The sequence below is a fragment of the Herpailurus yagouaroundi genome, unplaced genomic scaffold (assembly GCF_014898765.1).
Source record: "Herpailurus yagouaroundi ecotype Mexico unplaced genomic scaffold, PumYag 141, whole genome shotgun sequence".
NCBI lineage: Eukaryota > Metazoa > Chordata > Mammalia > Carnivora > Felidae > Herpailurus > Herpailurus yagouaroundi.
In genome coordinates, this window is record NW_024412396.1 from 9954714 (window position 1) to 9968700 (window position 13987).

General features: G+C 36.2%; 1 protein-coding gene across 6 annotated transcripts in view; it reads right to left on the reverse strand.

Annotated features, from left to right (window-relative positions):
* HECTD1 (HECT domain E3 ubiquitin protein ligase 1) overlaps positions 1-13987 on the reverse strand; it is a 93717-nt gene that overhangs the window by 38196 nt on the left and 41534 nt on the right. For all 6 annotated transcript variants that reach the window (XM_040476863.1, XM_040476861.1, XM_040476859.1 and 3 more), the window contains exons 13-18: positions 9440-9662; positions 8654-8917; positions 8480-8556; positions 3592-3726; positions 2892-3038; positions 1490-1584 (exon numbers count right to left, since the gene is read on the reverse strand). In XM_040476863.1, the coding sequence (XP_040332797.1) occupies positions 1490-1584; positions 2892-3038; positions 3592-3726; positions 8480-8556; positions 8654-8917; positions 9440-9662 (941 nt within the window). The remainder of the gene's footprint in view (positions 1-1489; positions 1585-2891; positions 3039-3591; positions 3727-8479; positions 8557-8653; positions 8918-9439; positions 9663-13987) is intronic.

The following is a 13987-nucleotide window of genomic DNA, read 5'->3' on the forward strand; positions in this document are numbered from 1 at the left end:
TATGACTCTTTTTATTTTTTATTTTTTATTTTTTTAACGTTTATTTATTTTTGAGACAGAGAGAGACAGAGCGTGAACAGGGGAGGGGCAGAGAGAGAGGGAGACACAGAATCTGAAACAGGCTCTAGGCTCTGAGCTGTCAGCACAGAGCCCGACGCGGGGCTCGAACTCACAGACCGTGAGATCATGACCTGAGCTGAAGTCGGACGCTTTAACCGACCGGGCCACCCAGGCGCCCCAAGCATCTGACTCTTGATCTCGGCTCAGGTCATGATCTCAGGGTCATGAGATCAACCCCTGCACTGGGCTCTGCTCTGAGTGTGGAACCTGCTTGGAATTCTCTTTCCCTCTCTCTCTGTCCCTCCCTGGCTTGCATGTGCATGCTCTCTCTCTCTGTCACAATCAATAAACAAGTAAATAATAAAATATTTCATTTACAAGACTTATCAACTGCATTCAAGGTAGACATGCAATTTATTTTTTAAAGTTTAAACAATTTTATTATTTAGTATTTGATACATATAAAAATATACAAAGCAGCAAAGTTTGGAAAATGGTATTATTTGTTAGCAAGGCAACACTGGTGTAATGCTTCTGAAAAATAACAATTTGTATCAAGGACCTTTAAAGATCATTTACAATCTTTAACTCAGTAATACTACTTAAAGGAATTTATGTGAAAAGATGTTTCCATTGAGATAAGTATATTTTAGTATTAGCAATAATTTCTAAAGAGCTAAAATGTTTAATGCTGTAATGCTTCAATAAATTACTATTCACCCATAAAACGAGGTGACTCATTTAAAATAGTACCTAAAATTAATGAAATGAATTTCATTTATTATTTTAAAAATTCAATCACATTCAAAAGTAAATAGTAAAATGAACCTTCATCAACCCAAGACCCAGCTTCAACAAACTGATTTCAATTTCCCCACCCATTTCTCTCCATCCAATATATTTTGAAGAAAATGCCAGAGAACATATTTCATACAGAAATATTTTGAGTATGTATCTCTACAAAGGAAGAATTCTTAAAAAAACAAAACTCATTCTCACACCTAAAAATGAATGAACAATTATTACTTAATATCATCAAATACTTAATCAGTGTTCAAATTTTCAGTTATATAGTAAAGAGGTATCTAATTTCTTAACTTTTTACTTAGGTGTAGATGACACACAGTAGATGTGTAGATGACATTACATTAATTTCAGACATACAAGGAGGCATGTAATTTTATTAAACTGAGTAGTCACAGCTGCATTCATAGCAGACATGTAATTCTTCTTTTATTCCATAAGATTAAAAAATGCTTTAAAAATCTTTCCTATTATTATACACTTAAAATATAAAGCTACACTATTTATTAAATTTAAAAGTTCCTGTTTTGTATATAAGCACTATATACTAGACTCTACTTTAAAAAAGAAGCATACCAACTTTCAAACACTGCAAACAACAAATAAAAAGAAACTGGTGATTTACCTTTCATCATCTTCATTTTCACTAAAGGCTGTTTTAAAAACGTTTATTCTTTCTACCAGTTGACTACAATCTTGTTTCATATCTAAATCCACACTCTAAAAAAAAAAAAAAAACCAAAAAGAAGGCACAAAAAAATGTTTTCAGGCTGCTACCAAAATTTATCAAAAACACACACTACAAAGATGAATACTAATACTGTGTATTATTACAAAATTATCAATATAATCTGGTAAAATCATTTTTCTTTCAATTAAAATTCTTTTTAGTTTATGATTAGTAGGCAATAGCTAATAGATTTTTCTTCCTCCCTGAATGTTATATAATGGGGTAGCAATTACACTGCTAAATTAGCTTTTCCCAAAGTGTAGTATGCAAGGTGATTTCAGATTACTAACAAATGAACATTTTATATTTTACAATATTATATTCTTTAATTAGCATTAGAAAATACTAACTGGTATATTAAAACAATTATTTCACAGATATTACTAAGTGGTGTGTGAATTTAATCAATATAATTTTAATAAATAAAATTAATGAATGGTATATACAACTTACAGAAGTTAAAGTGAATTTTAAGACTGTATACCACATATAGTGATTAAGAGCAAAAACTAGGGGTGCCTGGGTGGCTCAGCTGATTGAGCACCCGACTCCTGATTTCGGCTCAGGCCATGGTCTTGCAGTTCATGAGATTGAGCCTTGTGCTGGGCTCTGCACTGAGAGCATGGGGCCTGCTTGGGGCGGCGGGGGGGGGTGATCTCTCTTTCCCTCCCTTCATCTCTCGCATTCTCTCTCTCAAAATAAATAAAAATGTTTTAAAAGAAGAGCAAAAACTAAAGTGGAAAATAGAATTGAAATAGAAGGCAACTTTCACTTTTTATACTTTTGTCAGAATTTGTTATAATAAGTATATATGGTATGTTTTGTTACAGAAAAATTATCACAATAAAGAGATATTAAAGGTAGACTAAATTGTAGACACACATTAGGTTATAACAAATACTTGTCAAATATTCAGAGTAACTTCCTAAACAGTCATGGCTCATAAACTAATTTTATGCAAATAATGTAAGTACTTATGAAGATCTACAGAGTAACTTCATTTTAAGAAGCAATCAGAGCAGTGAATAATGCTAAAATTTAGGCCAAAGTACATGTTTTGTTAAACAAAACCTAGAACAAACTATAAGTGGGAAACTAAAAAATCTAAAAAGATTCAATTACTAAATTCAACTGGCTCAAACTAATGACACAACAAAGGAAAGGCTAGAGAAATTATAAATAACATTTATTAACTTGGTTTTTAAATATTTCTTGCAAAACACTGCTTTGCCAAAAGTGCAGTTACAAATAATTTTTTAAACTACATAGTCTGTTCTGTGCTACTTTGTAAACTTACATTGTTTAAAACAGTAAGAAGGGCTTGCACCAACCCACTACTGCACATTTCATATGGTGAAATTGTGTTTTCATCCTTCAAAAGTACAATTAGATTTTCTAAAGCTGTCTTCATTAAATCTCTCCAAGTGTTCTCACTCTCAATACACTAAAAGAAAAAAAAATTTAATGAAGACAATCAAAAAAATAAACAGGTTGTAATATACCTAATTTATCACAGTATTAACTGCCAAGCAAATAAGTCAGATATTAAACAAGAATAAGTTCAAATTATTAATGTAAATGATCTGTACGACAGTCAGAAAACATTTTAAGGGTCAACTATAAATATTTCAGGCTTTACAGGATATTTGGCCTCTGTCACACCTATTGAACTCTGCCCTGCAGCCACCAAAGCACTCACAGACAATATGTAAGAGTGAGCATGGCTGTGAGCAATGTAACTGCTTTTGGATATAGTCATTATTTTATATAATTTACATGTATCAGAAAATACTACTCTTATGATTTGTTTTCAACCATTTAAAAATGTAGAAACCATACTTAGCTCACAAAGCCATATAAAACAGGTGGCAGGCCAAATTTAGCCCATGTGTGACAATTTGCTGACCCCTAATCAATACCTAGAATATAAAGGATAAAGGGGAAAAACTAAACAAAGAACAATGTGTGCCATAAAACCTAGAGGCTAAATAACATACTTGTCTATTTGTGTGAAGTTCCCAAGATGACTCTAATTGAGTTGCTATGTTTCTGAGCGTTACCACTACTCCACGAGGCATGCTTTCAACAGCTTTGAAGTGGTCATCATATAAATCTCGAGCCATAGTTCGTACCTACCAAATGAAAATTGCAAATGTGAATTTTTGTTACAATTAACAGTTTTAACAAAGTTTCCCTTTAATCTCCCTATATGTGTGCAACTTTTAAAAGATTTTTGTGCCATTACCAACCTCCAAAAAATGTTACTACTTCTAATCATATATGTCAAAGGTTCTAATGGCTGTAAAAGTACTATAACTAGATTTAAGCAATATCAAATAAAAGAACTCACAATTTTAATTTTTGGTTAAACTTTATAGTCATATAACAAAGAGGAGCTTATTTCACTTAAATCAATTTGAACAACCTGTAAATAATTAACTTTGTTCTTTTTTATAAAACTAGCCTGATTATGGTGAACCATATAGAAAATATAAATAAGCAAAAAAAACAAAACCAAAAAAGCCAAACCCAAAAAACTAAAATGCCTATAATTCAATCAACCAACGTTAAACCTTGTTAAATATTTTTGTTTATGATTTTATTTTTTTAATTTACATCCAAGTTAGTTAGCATATAGTGAAACAATGATTTCAGAAATAGATTCCTTGGGGCGCCTGGGTGGCGCAGTCGGTTAAACGTCCGACTTCAGCCAGGTCACGATCTCGCGGTCCGTGAGTTCGAGCCCCACGTCGGGCTCTGGGCTGATGGCTCAGAGCCTGGAGCCTGCTTCCGATTCTGTCTCCCTCTCTCTCTGCCCCTCCCCCGTTCATGCTCTGTCTCTGTCTGTCCCAAAAATAAATAAACGTTGAAAAAAAAAATTAAAAAAAAAAAAAAAAAAAGAAATAGATTCCTTAATGCCCCTTATCCATTTAGCTCATCCCCCTTAATTTTTTTTAAACTTAAAGACCTAACTGGTTTTTATTCAATGATTCATGGATCAGGCAGCTTTCCATCTAGTAAATAGGAGCTCCCTCAGAGTTGAACCTTTTAACATTTTGTGGTGTATTTTAGGTTTAATTTTTTTCTATTTATAGTATTCACACAAAATATATATGACACTTTTATTTGCATACTTAATCATAAGGAAGAATGACTATTATCGGTTTGGGCACTAGTTATCTCTCATTTAAGTTAATGTTATCTGAAAGAACCCATTTGTGTCCCAGGCTTGGGTCTGATAAAATTCAGTACATAAGAGCCTTTAAAAATATTTGCTTAGGGGCGCCTGGGTGGCGCAGTCGGTTAAGCGTCCGACTTCAGCCAGGTCACGATCTCGCGGACCATGAGTTCGAGCCCCGCGTCAGGCTCTGGGCTGATGGCTCAGAGCCTGGAGCCTGTTTCCGATTCTGTGTCTCCCTCTCTCTCTGCCCCTCCCCCGTTCATGCTCTGTCTCTCTCTGTCCCAAAAATAAATAAACGTTGAAAGAAAAAAAAAAAATTAAAAAAAAAAATATTTGCTTAGGGGCGAATATCAGTGTCTCAGTCGGTTAGGTGTCTGACTTTGGCTCAGGTTGTAATCTCATAGTTTGTGAATTCAAGCCCCATATTGGGCTCCACATTGACAGTGCAGAGCCCGCTGTGGATTCTGTTTCCCACTCGCTCTCTGCCCTCCCCCACTTGCATGCGCTCTCTCTCTCAAAAAATTAATAAAACTTTAAAAAATTGCTTAAATAATGTAAATTTAGGACTTATGTAATTTCATTAAAATCACAAACTAACCTAGCATAACTCTAATGTGATTGAAAAAACTTCACTCCTGAAATGAATATTACTTTTTCATTCTATTTTGGTGTGCCTTTCAGAATTAAAAGGAAGATAAGTTCTGACTAGTAGACAAAATTTAAGAAACTACTCTTTTATAAAACAGTATTAACAAATAAAAATGAAGATTAAAATAGTTAAAATTATTTTTACCTAAAATCAGTTGATACGTACTTTCATACCAAAAGAATAGCCATATGGTCAATGAGGCTATTCCTTGATTTACTACTAATACAAGAAACTGAGTCAAAATTACTTATTTTTCAAGAAAATGAAAACAGGACTCAGACTATGTTCTTGATTTACTTTTCTTCTGTAGTGTGAAATTTCAGTACCCTGTGAGTCTAGATTTGGTTGGATAATGTAACCCATAAGGAATTGCAAGAAATTCCTGAGACAGCTCAGTGGTAGCTTTACAAAAATTTACAGTTGAGGGGCACCTGCGTGGCTCAGTCAGATAAGTGTCAGACTCTTGATTTTGACTCAGGTCATGATCTCACTGTTTGTGAGACCAAGTCCCAAGTTAGGCTCTGCGTTCACAGCATGGAGCCTGCTTGGGCTTCTTTCTCTTTCTCTCTCTCACTGCTCCTCCCCAACTCATGTTGTCTGTCTGTCTGTTTCTCTCTCAAAATAAATAAACTTTAAAAAAATTATTGTTGATCCTTATTATTTGAGAATTCTATTTTTGTGAATTCAACTACTCACTAAAATGTGTTTGTAATCAACAATTCAATACTAGCAGTGCACAGTCACTTGTGGGCATACACAGTGCAGCAAAAACTTGGGAGCTGCCTCACGTGCATGTTGTTAGGTGAGGTAAACAAGGTCATCTCTACCTGTAAACAAATGTCATACTTGCTTAAGTCCTCATACTATAAACAAGTATCTTTTCCACAGTCTATTTTGGGCATGTTTTTCACATTTTTGTGGTTTTGTTGACTTCACTGTTTAAAATGGCCACCAAATATAGTGCCTGAAGTACTGTCCACTGTTCCTAAGCACCAGGCACAACATGTCCCTTATGGAGAAAATATGTGTGTTAGGTAAGCTTCATTCAGGCATGACCGTGCTACTCAACACATGTTCCGTGTTAACAAATCAATAAGACACGGGGGCACCTGGGTGGCTCAGTCAGTTAAGCGCCTGACTTCGGCTCAAGTTACAATCTCACAGTTCACAAGTTCAGGCCCCATGATGGGCTCTGTGCTGACAGCTCAGAGCCTGGAGCCTGCTTTGGATTCTGTGTCTCCCTCTCTCTCTGCCCCTCCTCCACTCATGCTCTGTCTCTCTCTCAAAAATGAATAAACATAAAAAAAATTTTTTTAAGTAATACACTTATGGTGTCTTTGAACAGAAAGACACATAAAAAACAAGGTTATGTATGCATCAGTTACAAAAATGTGACCTCATAGGAACCTAACCCTGTATTTCCCCAAAGAGCAATGGTTCAGTATTCACAGAAACTTTAGTTAACACAACTACCATGAATAATGAAAATGGACTGCATTTAGTTGAAACTCCTTTTAGCATCTAATTGCTATCTCCAATTGAGTAATTTCTTCCTCAACTGTCCTTAAGATACCCTGAATTAGAAAAAATTTCTGGGATGCCTGGGTGGTTTAATTGGTTGAGCGCCTGACTCTTAATTTCAGCTCAGATCATGATCCCAGGGTTGTGGGATCGAGACCCACATCAAGCTCTGCACTAAGCATTAAGCCTGCTTAGGATTCTTTCTCTCTTTCTCCTTCTGCCCCTCTTCTCAGCTTGTAGTCCTTCTCTCTCAAACAAACAAACAAACAAAAAACAACGCATATTTAATAGATAGAATTTAAAATTAGTACTGTGATTTTGAAAGTGGAGTCAGTAAACATTTGCTCCTGTATCTTTTTGAAAGAATTATTTCAGAGGTGCCTGGGTGGCTCAGTTGGTTGAGCATAATACTTTGGCTCGGGTCATGATCTCATAGCCCATGGGTTCAAGCCCCACATCAGGCACTGTGCTGACAGCTCAGAGCCTGGAGCCTGCTTCAGATTCTGTGTCTCCCTCTCTCTCTGCCCCTCCCCCTCTCGTTCCCTCACTCCCCCCCTCCCTCTCTCTCAAAAATAAATAAAAACATTAACAAAAAAAGAATGATTTCATATAAGATGGGCCATTAAACTAGGCATCAAAATATGTGAATCTAGAAACAGGCATTCAAGTTGCTTTATCATAAAGCTAATAATTTTATCAGGATTGTAAAATATTAGTGATGTATTTTCAATTCCACTGTATTACTAAAAACATTACTATCAATAATAATTAAAGCATGAGTTCAGGGGAGCATGGTTGGCTCAGTCAGTTAGGTATCTGACTTCAGCTCAGGGCATGATCGTGCAGTTTGTGAGTTTGAGCCCCATATGAGCTCTGTGCTGACCACTCAGAGCCTGGAGCCTGCTTTGGATTCTGTGTCTCCCTCTCTGCCTCTTCCCTGCTTGTGCACTTGTGCTCTCTCTCTCTGTCTCTCTCAGAAATAATAAATAAACTTAAAAAAAAAAAAAAGCACGAGTTCAAAGTTTTTGTGAGACATTAGTCAAATCATTTAAATTTTATTGTCTTACTAATTTTCACTGTTTGAATTTTGGTGTTTAGCATGTGTATAAAAATCATAAGCGGGGCGCCTGGGTGGCGCAGTCGGTTGAGCGTCCGACTTCAGCCAGGTCACGATCTCGCGGTCCGTGAGTTCGAGCCCCGCATCGGGCTCTGGGCTGATGGCTCAGAGCCTGGAGCCTGTTTCCGATTCTGTGTCTCTCTCTCTCTCTCTGCCCCTCCCCTGTTCATGCTCTGTCTCTCTCTGTCCCAAAAATAAATAAACGTTGAAAAAAAAAATTTAAAAAAAATCATAAGCAAATGTATATGTATTGTGGAAAATAAAACAATAAGCACAGAAAAAGAAAAACTGAAAGTATGTTAGATTAGGGTAACTTATACGGTTCAAAGTTTTTAAATGCTTACAATATACCAATGAAACCTTACCATGTCAGTATAAAAAAAACAAAAGAAAGAAAAAGAAAATCTCACAGTATACCTTTTGCTTTGTTTTTTCTAATTTAGATTTCAGTTTTCTGCCTCTTTTGCCAGTCCAACCAGTCACAAATTCTGAACCTTAGGAAAAAAAAGGACATTGCAAAGAATTTATTTTAATGCAATGTAACACACTCATTTATTCTTATAAATATTTTATATTTCCTACGTAACTTACCCAGAGAAGTTTCTGCAGTAAATGAATGTTTGGTTCCTCTATTAGATTCAAATACAAAACCAGGTAAATCTTCTTTCAATATTGTTGCTTGCTGACCATCTGAGTTATGAATAGCAATTTCTCCTTCTTTTAAACATGTTAGTGACCAATTCCCTACAGTGAGTTTAGTAGGTCCTGGTGCTGACAGTATAGGTTGACTTGAAGTAGATGGCTTTACTTGGCCTCGAGCTCTTTGTAATTTCTCTAAGAATTCACTTCTGCTTTCTATAAAAACAAAATAATTATTTTAAAACCTCATTCTTTTCAAATGATCCTTGTTTTATAAAAAAGGAAACTACCAATGAGAATATCAATTTTATGTAAAGAAGTGCATTAGCAGAGTTTTGTTCTATAGTGTATTCTCAGTCATTAGATGTATTTAGGTTCAGGCATAAAAGCAATCCTATAGTTAAAAATTTTTGAAGTATAAGGCTTTTGGAAAAAGATACAACTAGAGACAGCATCACACACACATATACAATTCATCATTACATGATATGAGGTAGCTTCACCTAAAGGATTAGAGGTATTAAAAGTAGACGCAACGCTACTGCTTGTCTCAAACCAAAAAAAAAAGGCATTTCTTAAATGCTTTCATGGTACAATAGTTTTTCTTTGTTGATATTAAAGAAACTGGCCATATGATCATCAATGATCATATTTCTATGACAATGCTAGCAAAAATATTAGAAAAACAAATCAAAATTACAGAAATTTGTAAAACATTTTAATTGAAACAAACATTACCTGAACTATCCGATCCACCTTCAGGACTACCACTTGAATACATGGTGGCAAGTTTCCCGTCCAAGATAAATCTGAACCATCCATTACTGCCGTTAGATAATTCCAAGGCTGCTGCATCGCTCCATATATATAAGCAGTCCCTTCCCCTAATGATTGACCAGTCTCTCCAATGATACGGTTTACCCTGCTGCAATTCTTTAGCATCTTCCTGTGGTTCATCTTCCTAAATGTGTAAAATTATTCAATGAAACAAAATAGTATCTCTTCAAAATATTCACAAGTATTTTTTAAATATGTCCATGTATCAAATTTAGAATTAAAATATGCTGAATTTGGGGTGCCTGGGTGACTCCGTCATTTGAACATCCAACTGTTAGTTTAGATGCACGTCATGATCTCACGGTTCAAGGGTTTGAGTGCCGCATTGGACTCCACGATGACATCATAGAGCCTGCTTGGGATTCTCTCTCCCCTCTTTGTCCCCCCCCACCCTCAAAATAAATAAACATAAAATATATTATGTGTGTGTGTATATATTAAAATATGCTGAACATAATATTTAGTTGCCTCTAGTTTAATATGTATTCTGATTCACTGAGTTACCTATAACTAAATCTTGTAAGTCCTAAAAATGTTAAGAAACTCACATAAATAATGACCTAAGTTATAACATTTCCAGCTGCAGTAGTACAGAAAGCCAATGGATTAGGTCTACACACAACTAGCTAATTATCTAGGACCCTGGCAAACTCACCACATCTCTGGGCCTGATTAAAAAAAAAAAAAAAAAATATATATATATATATATATATAAAGGAATGTTTTTATTGGATCAATGGTATCCAATCCTAGAGGTGCACCTGAATCATCATAGATGCTTTTTAGGAATAAAGTTAAGATTCCACCCTTAGCAGAGTGAATTAAATATACTGGATCATTTGTATGATCATAAAAAGACTTTAGATCATGTTTAAAACAAAGAACAATTTGTAAACACTGTTTTCCTACCCTGGCATCCTAAAAATTTTTATTCTGTTGATAACATGTAATATAGAGAATATTCATCATAAACATATATGAACTTGGCATGTGTGTGCATGCATGGGTGTATGGGTAAAGCACTTTTAAACTTCATAGAAACTTATTATACCTAAATCTGTATTTTCCCCCTGAAATAGTTTGTAACACTAAAATATTATAAAATGTGGATTATAAATTTCTCTAAACATCAGTACTTGTGCTCTAAGCCATGCAGGTTAACAAGGTCCATTCTTGTTTACCCTACTGTAAACAACTAAAAACTAGACAAAATATATGAAAAAGTGATTTTCAAACACTGGACAATATGCAACACAGGACCATGATCCCCCAGAAAATAGTAACAAACAAGGTAATTTCCTTAGGCCCAGACACAAATTTCTTGCTAAGGTGTTAAGAAGAGGGAACAAAGAATCCAGCACTATGAGTTGAGGAAATGGAGATCTGTGTTTGAAGAGGCTAAAAGCAAACAGAATATGTAGAAGATGAGTTCAGGATTAGGGAGCCAAGCAAAAAAGACCTCTAGAAATCCGCAAAGTGATCAGCATGTCTCTAGCAAATACTAAACCACTCATTTCTAGAGGGATACTCCATAAGGTTGGGCAAAGAACAAACGGAAAACTGTAAGCTGAATAATTAATTCCCAGAGATCATACAAGGTGGTCAGAAAGTTGCATTCTAAATCCTGAACAATTTCCAAATTTGATAAAAACTGTAAGCCCACAAAGAAATTTAAACAATCCTGAGCAGGTATGAACACTCACATGTACACACATACACAAACACACCAAGCACAGCAAAGGACAGCAAAGTCAAATTGCTAAAAATCAGTGATAATATCATAAGAACAGCCAGAGTAAGAAAAGATGTTGTGAGAAAAGATTTATGTTATATAACAAGGAACTAAGACAAGAAATGGAGCAAATTTCTCAATGGAGACTATGCACATCAGGTGACAAGGGAACATCTCTCAAAGTGCCTGAAAAACAATTAGCCAAAGTCCTTGTGGGCATTGAAAATATCCATCAAAAATGAAGGCCAGGGGTACCTGGGTGGCTCAGGTAGCTAACTGTCCAACTCTTGATTTCGGCTCAGGTAATGATCTCAAGTTTCATGAGTTCGGGGCCTCACACTGAGCTCTGTGCTTGCAGTGTGGTCTGCTTAAGATTCTCTCTCTCCCTCTCTCCCTGCCCCTCCCCTGATTGCTCTCTCTCAAAAACTAAATTAAAAAAAAAAAAAAAAAAAAAAAGAAGGCCAAATAAAAATGTTTTCAGGGGCGCATGAGTGACTCAGTCAGTTAAGCATCTGACTCTTGATTTCAGCTCATGATCTCACAGTAGTAAGATCTAAACCCCAAGACCTGCTCAAGCTGGGAGTGGAGACTGTTTAAGATTCTCTCTCCCTCTTCCTCCGCCCCTCTTACACTCATGCTCTCTCTCAAACAAATTTCTTCAGACAAATAAAATTTGAGGGAATTTTCTGGGTTGTCTTTTCATTTTCTAAACAATGTACCTTGAAGAAAAGAAATTGAATTATGATAAAGTAAAACTTACTGATTTTTTTTTTATTCTTTTTTAGTATAAACTTTTTTTTTTTTTTTTTTTTTTTTTAATTTTTAAGTAATCTCCACACCCAAGATGGGCCGTGAATTCACAACCCTGAGATCAAGAGTCAGATGCTTTTTCAACTGACCCAGCCAGGGGCCCCTACGGTATAATCTTTTAACATCCTATTTAAGAAGTCACTGCCAAGCTCAAAGTCAGTAAGAGTTTCTTCCTTTTCCTCTAAAAGTTTTATAATTTTAGCCTGTACATTTCAGTCTATGACTTTTTTTTCTGTCAATTTTTTACGTGGTACCCATGGTAAGGGTCAAACTTTCGTTTTTGTGTGTGTACGTATCCACTTATTCAAGCATCACTTGTTGAAAAGATCATCTTTTCTTCATTGAACTGCCTTAGCACTTTGGTTGAAAATCAACTGACCATGTATGTGTGGGCCATTAACCTATTCCCCCCACCCCGCTGCTAACCTACCTTTTACAGTTAAGACTTGAAATCTGCTGGTAGATGTCCTTCAACTTATTCCTTTTCAATGTTGCTTTGGCTATTCTAGGTCCCTAGAATTCTCATATGTTAGAATTTTCTTGTTAATTTCCACAAAAAGCTGGGCATCTATAACCTTTTTTATAAGTTTTTATTGAAATTCCAGTCAACGAACAGTGTAATATTAGTTTCAAGTGTACAATACAATGATTTAACATTTTCATACATTACCCTGCGCTCAACACAAGTGTACTCCTTAATCCCCATCACCTATTTCACCCAGCCCCCATCCCTCTCCCCTCTAGTCACTATCAGTTTGTTCTCTACAGTTAAGAGTCTGTTTTTTAGTTTGTGTCTTTCTCCATTTCACCCACTCTTTGCTAGTTTGCTTTCTTTCTTTAAATTTTTTTTTTCAACGTTTATTTATTTTTGGGACAGAGAGAGACAGAGCATGAACGGGGGAGGGGCAGAAAGAGAGGGAGACACAGAATCGGAAACAGGCTCCAGGCTCTGAGCCATCAGCCCAGAGCCTGACATGGGGCTCGAACTCACGGACCGCGAGATCGTGACCTGGCTGAAGTCGGACGCTTAACCGACTGCGCCACCCAGGCGCCCCTTGCTTTCTTTCTTAAATTCCACACAAGTGAAATCATATGGTATTTGTAACCTATTTCTTGGATAAAAGAATTCTGGGGGGATCACCTAATATCACCTCATTTTTTTAAGTTTCTTTATTTTGAGAGAGAGAGAGAGAGAGAGAGAGCACCCAAGCATGTGTGTGAGTGGGGGAGGGGCAGAGAGAGAGGGAGAGAGAGAATCCTAAGCAGGCGCCAGGCTGTCAGCGCAGAGACTAATGTGAGGCATGTACCCACAATCCATGAGATCATGACCTAAGGCTGAAATCAAGAGTCAGACGCTTAACCTACTGGGCCACCCAGGCGCCCCCAGGTATCACCTCTTATTTTGTTTTGTTGTTAAATCCCTCAGGTTCCTCAAGTAATTTAGGAATATCTCTATCACTCACCCTCTCAGGATTCTACAATAAAAACCTATACTCTACCATTCTCTCAAAAATATTACCTCTCTGTCACTAATATATAGGAAGCATTCACTACATGTTAGGTCTCAGTGCTGGAATCTGTAGAGACAGATAAGGCATATTTTAAATTTGCAATCTAAGGCAAGATTATCAATGGATACTGAAACTCACAGGTATGGAGCACCAGGGTGACTCAGTCAGTTAAGTGTATGACTTTGGCTCAAGTCATGATCTCACCGTTTGTGAGTTCAAGCCCCACATGGGGCTCTTGGCTGTCAGCACAGAGCCAGCTTTGGATCCTCGGTCTCCCTTGTCTCTCTGCCCCTCCCCTGCTTGCATGCTGTCTGCACATGCCTGCTCTCTCTCTCTCAAAAATAAACTTAGAAAGAAAGAAAGAAAGAAAGAAAGAAAGAAAGAAAGAAAGAAAGA